The sequence below is a fragment of the Dermacentor albipictus genome, chromosome 9 (assembly GCF_038994185.2).
Source record: "Dermacentor albipictus isolate Rhodes 1998 colony chromosome 9, USDA_Dalb.pri_finalv2, whole genome shotgun sequence".
Taxonomy (NCBI): domain Eukaryota; kingdom Metazoa; phylum Arthropoda; class Arachnida; order Ixodida; family Ixodidae; genus Dermacentor; species Dermacentor albipictus.
The window spans coordinates 101,800,229-101,810,693 of NC_091829.1; the positions used below are offsets into that span (position 1 = coordinate 101,800,229).

Here is a 10,465-nt window from a genome sequence, read left to right on the forward strand (position 1 = left end):
AACATCGTCAACGAGAGAAACCCACTGGCCTTGGCGGTCAAGAGAATTAAGAACACAGGCACAATCATCATTGCTTTCGACGGACTCAAGGTTCCGAACTTCGTACGCTATGGCCCAGTCCTTGTGAAATGCTTTCTTTATCGCAAACAAGTTGATATTTGCTACGCGTGCGGCAAACTCGGCCATCGTGCCGACGTTTGTCCGACTCCCGAAGAGTCCACCTGCAGAGGATGTGGGGCAGTCAACCCGGACGATCAACACCAGTGCACGCCAAAGTGTGGGTTGTGCGGGGGCCCACACCCTACGGCGGACAAAACGTGCAAGGAGAGATTCCAGATCCCGTACGTCGTCAGAAGGAGACGATGGGAGAGTGCGACGGTGGAAGCTTCGACCAATGGGGCTTCGTCAACACCACATAGCAGCGAAAGCAAGAAACACTTCGAGCAACCTCCACCACAAGAGCCTAGGGGGCGCTCCCGATCCAGGGGACGCTCTCGCTCCAGAGAGAGCCCCCAGAGTCGCTCTCGATCCAGAGGCCGCTCTTGTTCCCGAACCAGGACCAGATCACGCTCTAGGGGTCGCTCCGGATCTCGGCGCCGAGTCAGCCAAGTCCGGTTCAAGTCCTGCTCGACGTCCTGTTCCAGAGATCGCCGACCGGAGTGCTACCCGACCTGGGCCGACCGAGTTCGAGGAACGCCGGAAAAGGTAACGCGGGGCTCACCGCCAGAGCATGATAGAGGTAACAACAGACTAGCACAACTTTAGCGCGAAAACGAGATGATGAAGAACACAATAGCTCGACTGACGACAGAAATTGCTGAGATTAAGAAGGGCGGTCAACCCGTCATGGCTGACAAGCAGCCAGCCACTCCCCAGCTAATGGAAATCCCCATGGTTGAGAAGAGCGATACGGATAAGCAACCGGCCGCTCCCCAGCCAATGGAAGTCCCCATGGTTGAGAAGATCGATACAGAGAGACCCGCTAAAAAGAGGGCAATCGCTAACGAGCAAGAAAGAGCACCAGGCAGGGCCAAATCGGAGATTCGCGAGTTGCTCTCCGCTCTCAGTGACAGCATTAAGCAGATAAATGAAAAGTTCTCGCTCTTCCAAAGCAACATGGCTTCCATGGAGGAGCGCACTAATCAGCGGATCAGCAAAATTGAATCCTTCTTAGAAAACGTTGTAGCACCTGTGCTGGCACCTACAGCTCCTACACCCCCAACAACAGCATCGACTAGTAACAGCTCGGGGGCGATCGGCTCTCCGATGGTTAGCACAGCAACTCAAGAGCAACACGATGGCCACTCAAACTAGCTCATTCAAGATGTGGCAATGGAATTGCAGGGGTTACCTTCCCAAGAGGGCTCCCCTGCAACAATATATTCGCTCGCATGCAGAGAACCCAAATTTTATCATTTTACAAGAAACATTATTTTCCTTTATCCCGCACTCCTCGGGATAAAGGAAAAAATTCTAAACAACATTGAAGAAAAGGCACACACCCTGGGAATTTTCCTCGACTTCAGAAAGGCATTCGACTGTGTTCAGCACGATGTTCTAATAAGAAAGCTTCCACTTTACGGATTCCGTGGCGTATCGTTCACCTTAATTGAGAGCTATTTAACGTCAAGAGAGCAATTTACTGTCATAAATGCTGCAGCCTCACACGTAAAAACAATAAAATATGGTGTGCCTCAGGGATCTATTCTCGGACCTGTACTCTTTATTTTATACCTGAATGATATTGTGAATATACCAGGCAGCGAAAACCTAGTGTTGTACGCTGATGACACTAATGTCTTTTTCTCAGGTATTGACCCCTACGCCCTCGAAAGAAAGGCAAACTATTGGTTGACCGGCTTGAGTACATGGTTAAAACTAAACAAGATGCAATTAAATGCTAGTAAGACCAAATACATTCTCTTCAGAGCAAAAGGTGTAAAAGCTCCTGACAACCTAAACTTAAACTTTGAAAACACTCAGCTGAAACAGTGCTCGCAAATTCGTTTTCTAGGTGTTCTGTTTCAAGAAAATCTCTCTTGGAATTCGCATGTTGATCAGCTTCGAAGTGATCTTTGTCGGGCGGTTGGCATTTTAAACAAATTGAGATATCTCCCGGCGTCCATAAAGCGGCAAATATACTATTCATTAATACATTCCCGTTTAAGCTACTGTTCCCTTGTATGGTTAACGACGACACAAACAAATCGAGATTCCCTCTTTGCAATTCAAAAGCGGGCGTTACGAGCTATTGGGAAAATACAGTTATTGCGCAGCTGCTGGCCCTTGTTTAGGTCTTATGGAATACTAGAAATAAGTAAACTGCACACATACAAATTATGTCTGGAAATATTACGCCAGTACAAACTAGACAAAATAACCTTCGAAACCACCTATCACACTAAACTTAGCACATACGAACTTAGGAAACAATGTATGGAAACACCTCGTGTACGCACTAATTACGGTTTTCAGAGGTTAGGATGGCAAATTCCTGACTTAATTAATCAATACCCTATTATTCTGGCTACTGTACGCAGCACTCCCTCTATACGTAAATACAAAATGTTAATTAAAGCAATGCTCATAAATGAACCTTAAAGGTGAAAACTGAACGTATACCTATCACTAGTGTGTTTTGTAAATACTGCTATGGTCGAATTGTGCATTGAAGTATGCTGTTTTGTTTTTCCGCCGAAAGCCTATGTTTTTGTAAGGATGTCTTATGCATTGTGTAAAAAATATTGAATGTGTGTTCTATTATGTAATGCTCTTTCTTGATTTTTGTAGCCTGTGGTGCCGCCTGTCATCCGGGTGGCGTGGCCTCGTCAGGCAAAGTATGCCTTTTGCCACGTCACCCTGGACAACCTTTTCGTTGTCTTAAATAAATTCTGAATGAATGAATGAATGAATGAATCTAACGTCACGCTGTCTGGCTACAGGCCCGTAGCAAAGCACGAAGAAGGACGGGGGATCGCCGTACTGGTTAGCAACAAGCTGACCCACATCACTCACGACCTTAAGATGACCGCAACTAAAGTTGAATACATGATGATAGAGATCATCCCTAGCCCAACGAACCGCCAAAGTATATTCATCCTGAATGTCTACAGTAGTCCCAAAGCTCAACGACAGCGCTTCAAAGCCCTAATCACCAAGGCCACGCAACTAGCGCGTGACTCCCCTTTGATCATAGCTGGTGACTTCAACGCGCCGTATCACACCTGGGGCTACCCATATAACACTAAAAAGGGGGAGGACCTCTGGCGTGAGGCTCTAAACCTTAACTTGATGCTAGTCACGGACCCAGCGTTCCCCACCAGATGCGGAACATCGTCGAGCCGTGACACGACACCGGATCTCACCTTTGTCAGGAGCATTGCAGCGGTCAAGTGGACAAACCTCGGGGTAGACTTTGGTAGCGACCATTATATCTTGGCCACGCACCTCCAAGTCGACCAGAAGAGACAGCGCATGTTCCAGTACACAGACTGGGACAAATTTCGCAAAATAAGGGAAGAGCGAATGGAGAGTGAGGACAAGCCTAGCCTCGAACAATGGGCTGCACAGGTTAGACACGACATCAAAGCTACCACCAAAGAGGTTTGTACCGACCTCCCGGTGGAAAAGATGGACAGCCATCTCGCTCACCTATTGGAGGCCAAGCAATCCCTCCTCGCCAGGTGGAAAGGACAACGGCTCAATCGCAGGCTCAGAAAAAGGATATCGGAAATCAACCGAACTATAGAGGAACACTGCAGGGCCCTCTGTAAACAGCACTGGGATGAGGTGTGCAACTCGATCGACGGGCAGATGCGCAACGGTGGCACCTGGAACCTCCTAAAGCATCTCCTCGACGAGACGAACACTAGAACCAACCAACGCAACACACTGGCGCGCACCCTACACACAGCCAAGCGAGAATATTCGAGCAAGGAAATTTTATCGAAACTCGTACAGAAGTACCTATCAGTCGCATCGTGCCCTACACCACCTTCCCCTGACTACGAAGGCTCCGAGAACCCTGAGCTCGACGCAGAATTCGGGATTGAGGAGATCAGGCAGGCGCTCCACGCCCTCAACGGCAGATCGGCTCCGGGTCCGGACAAGATCACAAACAAAGCTCTACGGAATCTGGACGAGAAGTCCATCGAATACCTAACGGACATCATTAACCAAGCGTGGAGCAATGGTAAAGTCCCGGGAATGTGGAAATCTGCCAACACCATTCTCATCCCCAAGCCAGGCAAGCCGCCCAGCCTCGATAACCTCCGCCCAATTTCGCTCACATCGTGCGTGGGGAAAGTTGCTGAGCACGCAATCCTAAACAGGCTTTCACGCTACCTGGAGGACCACGACATTTACCCAGACAACATGATCGGCTTCAGGGTCGGACTCTCGACGCAGGACGCGATGAAGCTCATCAAACATCACATTATTGACTGTAATACGCGGGACACGAGAGCCATACTAGGTCTAGATCTCGAAAAGGCATTTGATAACATTCTTCACTCGTGCGGTTTAAACACAATCTCGAGCCTAAACCTGGGGAAGCACTTTCATTCCTACACGAGATCTTTCCTGTCAGACAGAGAAGCCACCCTTAAGATCGGGGACCTGACTTCAGACATGATTAAGCTGGGGTCTAAAGGGACGCCACAAGGGTCAGTCATATCCCCAACCCTCTTTAACCTAGTCATGATCGGTCTATCCCGGACACTCTCTGCTATTGACGGTATCAGTCATACCATATACGCAGACGACGTTACCATCTGGTGTACTGGAGGTAGTGACGGACAGGTAGAGACGGCCCTGCAAGAGGCGGTTGATGCTGCCGAGAGATACCTTGAATCCACGGGCCTTCGGTGCTCACCGCACAAGTCGGAACTGCTACTTTATCGACCCAAGCGCAGAGGCCCGAAACCAAAGGGATGGAAGCCACTCGCCGAATGCGACATAAAACTGCGCACAAAAGACGGAGGCTGTATTCCGAGGGTGGATGCTATCCGGATTCTCGGCATGATGGTAGAGTCGAGTGGTTCAAACAACCAGACAGTGCTGCGACTCACTAAGAAGACGGACAATGCCATCAGACTAATCAGAAGAGTGGCCAACCGGCAGCAAGGCGTCGGAGAAGATAACCTCGTGAGATTGGTACATGCGTTCGTAATGTGTCATTTCACTTACGTCGCGGCCATGCACTACAGGCAAAGATCGGAAAGGGATAAACTCAATGCATTAATCAGGAAGGCAATCAAGAGAGCTCTCGGCCTCCCCGTATACACTCCCACGGAACGCTTACTTCAACTTGGCATGCATAACACGCTAGAGGAAATAGCGGAAGCACAGGAGAGGGCCCAGTTCATCAGGCTATCTACCACACAAGCTGGAAGGCACATCTTACAGGAGCTGGGCGTTCCTTCCAGAGTAATCAAAACAAAGTTCTGCAGCATCCCTCGAGAGCAGCGGGACCGCATCACTGTCGCGCCTATCCCACGAAACGTCCATCCAGAACACAACGTGGGAAGACGTCGGGCGCGCGCGAAGGCTCTCCTGGAAAAGGCTCGTGAACGGGCTTCGCAGAACAGTTTCGTAGACGCAGCGCGCTACGCTGACGGACAGGCCTTCGCTGTAGTTAGCGTAAATCATGAAAGCCAAATAACGAACGCTATCTCGATTCGGACGACGTCCTCTGAAATCGCAGAGCAGGCTGCAATAGCGATGGCCTTATTGGACAACAAGAGGACATCAATCTACAGTGACTCCATATCAGCTGTTAGGGCCTTTGCCAAAGGAACCATATCCGAGCTGGCCCTAGGGATATTAGGAAGCACAGAAATCAAGCCACACACATTGATCTGGTTTCCAGCTCACATGGGACAGATCGAGGGTGCCCCGCCCAACCTCAACTAGTCGGCACACGGAGCTGCGCGAGGGATCATCAACCGCGTAGCTACCGGGCAGCGTGACGCCGGGGGTACTGACAATCGGGACTCTCCTTCCTCGTACACCGAAATTACCAAGCACTTTTACTTGGCTCGGAGGATCTACCCCCTCCCACATTGCAAACTCAATAGACCTCAGGCTTTGACACTAAGGCTTCTACAGACGGGGGCATACCCAAACCCCCTACTTCTTCACAAGATGTACCCCGAAATTCAGACGACAAATGCTTGTGCACTATGCAATGACTTGGCGAACTTACCTCACATGCTCTGGCGATGCCCCGCCTTACGCAGTGATGAAAGTAACACTTCTTCACGCTGGGATGCTGTCCTACACAGCCCCAACCTCGAAGACCAGTTATGGGCTGTCCAACGGGCCCGCGAAGCAGCGGAGAGGCTCGGCCTCTCTGTCCCGACGTGGGAACGGCCCGCTGCGCGCTAGGGCGCGCCCTAAAGGACCCTAATAAAGTTTTTCATCCATCCATCAAAACATGATCAACGCACGAGCAACGCCGATGACCATGGATTTTCGGAGTAAGGGGTGCTTTAAAACTATCGCTTTAAAACGAATATAAAAGAAAAATGCAGCTTCTGCGATGGCTGTCTTCAAAACATTGGTGAGCGTGTAATTAACGCCAACTCTGGGATTACATGTAGAGCTGACTTGGAGCATTGTAGACAACAGGAAAACTGCAATGCTGCCAATATTCACTGTCAAACACGCCAAATTCTGACGCGTATCGGTGGTCGCGGGAACGGCCGTTCGTCGAGGCGTTCCTTCACAGGCCGTATTTCTACCAATTTCTGAGGGCTCACGCGCTTCACGTCGCGCAAGACACACAGATAAGCAGTAAATCAGTTGATAACGAAGACAAGATGTGAAGGGGGTTATATATCTCTTATGACGCTCAATAATGGTTAGGCGTAGGTGTGTAAGGCGCTAAATTTCGGTGAGCATTTAGGATGGTAGGAGTGATTCGGATAAAGTTAATAAGTAGTACCGAGAAGGGTTTTAAAAATCGGATCATGTCCGATAATGTTGCTAAGGACCTATAAGAGCTTGTAAGGGTAGGATCGTGTCTGACGGGGTTGATAAAGACAGATAATAGGGAGAAAACTCGGATTCAGTGAGATAATGTTGATAAAAAGGGATAAAAGCTATGAAGGGTCGGGTGTATTCCAATCCAGTAAGGTTGACAACAACCGATAAGGGTTTATAAGGGTTTCCAGTGGTCGAATCAAGTTTGATGGCATTGATAATAACATCTGCATACGTGGAGATGAGGAAGTGGCGCAATACTTCTGCATAATTTGACAACTCTCAGAGTGGTTCCTGCGTGAATTTTTTGCTTCCTCCATGGCTATACTTGACTACTTTCTCTATCTGTTGAGTATGCACCAACTTACGCGCGCCGCGGAATATCCTGGAGAATGTTGCCGTTGGTGGCTACATTGCTCCAGATTGCTACTTTAGGAGACTGCCTGGTGGCAGAAAGAAGGGGTTGGCTGTCTGCTACTTTCTTGCTACTTTTGACTTTCATTATGGCGCATTTCCTAGCTCTCGTTCATTATTTATTTCAAGCCAGATTATCGGCAGGCATAAAGCTTACTCATTCTTTTCCACCTTTGTTATCGTGGTAGTTGCAGAACGTATGTGAAATAATATGCACATGAAGTCATTTTCTCCGCTATAGGATCGCACTTCAGAAACCATCGTGTTGGGGCCATAAAATTTTTAAGAATATTTTTTTAGGGGACCTATTTGTCATCGCTAGACTTCGTAAATATGAAGTCAAAGGAACTGCACGCAGAGGCAGCGGATTTGGAAGGCTTTGTGAGCAAGAAGTTTGGGTTTATCTGTGTCTGAGGATCAGGGCACTGGGAGTTTCCAGTTCTTGACGCTCATGACCATGCAGCTTAAACAGCGCCTTCCCAACGTCTCGACAGCGCTTCGGCGGCTGAAGGGCATGGATAATCAAGCAACTGGAAACGCGAATAGCCGTTAAAATAAAATGAAGCTAAACTTGATTTTTATGTTTGTTAATCGGGCTGGAATACGAATTTACAGGCAATAATCAGTTTGTCCGTACATCATGATGCGCGCCAGTGTACATGGGCAAGTGTACATTTTACACTTGCCCCCGCTTGCTTCTGCGCACGTCACCCTCCTCCTTGTTATTCCAGTTTCGGTTTCCCCTCCTCTCTTTTCCCCTTTTTATATATATTTTTAAACACCCTCACCAACACATTCCGAAGTCAATATGCCTTTTTTGCGCCTCAACCCAGGGTATCGCCATTTCTGGATGCTGCCAAAACGACACCTACGTTGAGCGACTGGGGCAATGGCCTTTGCAACACCGTGCCGCTGCCTTTCAGTCACCCCATACATAGCACCGCAGACTCCTCGTCACCATCTTAACTACTTCAAAATTACTCGACGTATTGCTCCTATGCTACTCAAGACACTCTTTCAATTCATGTTTTTTTTTCTTTTTTTTTCTTTAGTGTTACTCGCGAACTGACCGCCTGACGGGCTCTTCTAATGTCACAAGAACATGCCGCCAACGACACCCCTGAATGCCTCCTTACCTATCGCCTCCCCAACGCACCCGCTGGCCCCCGTCTTTCTTGAAACGTTCTTTCCCTTCCTTGTGCTTTTTTTTGCTTTTCTTTTGTCCTCGCGTTCCCACTCTCCCACTCTTGTCCCCTCAACTTGAGAAAGAAGCACACAGACGTCGGACGACAGCGCTTGTTGCCTCTGAAATCTCTCCCTTTAAAACCAAGCATGTGTTGGTGGGCTAGTTGGTTAAGCATGCTTACAAAAACGGCGCCGAATAAAACAACACACGAAGAAGTAAAGTGCTGTCTCGTGTTTCCCTTCTTCGTGTGTTGTTTTATTCGGCGCCGTTTTTGTAAGCTTTAAAACCAGCCGCCAGCGACAATGCCCGCACGTGACGTCACTGCACTAACCCTTTAAATCTAACATGGCGAGGATGACGAGGCCGCCTTTGATGAAGATTGTTCTTCCCATCGAAAGTTGGCCAGTCTTTCTGAGGCACCTTATCCCTGTTTACAAACTTTAAGTTTCATGCATGTAGTTGTAATGCACTAATTGTTGGCAATTCTTTCTAAAAAGAGTTATAAGCTCTAAAATAAAATTTCACTAGCAGCCCTCAGTAGAGATGAGCTGCCTCTCTCCAACACCGTACATTTAATCAAATCGCATAAAATCATCAAATCATTTTGCCTCGTATGTGTATTTGAAAAGAGAACATTGGAGTATGCCCCAACCTGAAGCTTCCTCTGAATTCTAGCACATACGTTTATAACAATACAGTGCTTCTCACGACTCTCGCCAATCTGCAGCATGGACGAATGCGAGTTTTCATGCGACCGGATCACCATCATGGTCAACGACCAAGCGACGTGTCTGGGCACACTGCAGCGCCTGCGAGAAAAGTTCGGCCAGGGCTACCGACTCGAGTTCCTGCTCAAGCACACGGCTGCGGCAGACGCGCCCATGCTGAAGAAAGCTGTGGCAGAAGTCTTCCCCACAGCCCAGCTCAAGGACGACAACAAGGTATCCCGGTTTACACGATATAACGGTTGTTTTAGAACTCCATACAATCTGCGCTGTCTGTATGTATCCGTATATCATTGTACGTCTTTCTACTAATTTTAATGCGTTAACAGTCAACACAAGAACAGTTGGAACATTGGAATGTGAAAAGAACCAGAAGGCACACAACACCAAAAATGACATCAACCACCATACAAACAGACACAATGGCAGCAGACAACAGAAAACCCACCACCGAAGTCTACACACAGACCCTCACATGCCTGCCTGCACACACACAAACTCAAACAGAGACCGAGATCGAATTAAGCCAGGCATACGATAATAAACCGGCCAAACAGAAAAACACCCCACGCAAATCTGCCCGCAAGAAGACAAGTAAATGACAGACATCGCAAATCAATAACTCTTCAATGCCACGTAGCACCGAATTCCTACAGGCTAGAAAACTTACCAAAAAACATGTGAGCTACACCTCCCATCTGAAAACCTACACAAGCTGCACAGAGAAAAATATAATTCCTAAAGGCCTAACACTCAAGGCTGTACCAGCTCTAGGAACACTCCCACCACACCATCGCGCAAACTGGCAAACAACATTACATAATGCCTCACTTTCACTTTTAAATATCCTCAAAGAACACTGCGAAGAGCAAATCGAAACTTTTAACCACAGGCTTAGGAACATAACCCTGACACCAGATGAGAAGAGAGATTTAGAACATTAGGGCGAAAAACAATCTAGAAAATTGGTTCAAAAACAAAGGAAAAAAGCAAATTTTAATCAAAAAACAACCTTCCAGCCAAACAGCCACCACACCCAGACAAGAGGGACCTCGAGCTTAGAAGTACCAGACAGGAAGGAAATTTCCACAGAACTAAACCGCTCCAATGTTATAGACATTTCCAAAACATTAAGTCAAAAAGAAATAGCCGTACT

The 10,465-nt window shown here is 48.0% G+C and overlaps 1 protein-coding gene across 4 annotated transcripts in view; it reads left to right on the plus strand.

Moving 5' to 3' along the window:
* Positions 1-10,465, plus strand: part of LOC139049592 (phospholipid-transporting ATPase ABCA3-like) — a 420,980-nt gene that overhangs the window by 390,076 nt on the left and 20,439 nt on the right. For all 4 annotated transcript variants that reach the window (XM_070525151.1, XM_070525150.1, XM_070525152.1 and 1 more), the window contains one exon: positions 9,312-9,525. In XM_070525151.1, coding sequence (XP_070381252.1) covers positions 9,312-9,525 — 214 coding nt within the window. The remainder of the gene's footprint in view (positions 1-9,311; positions 9,526-10,465) is intronic.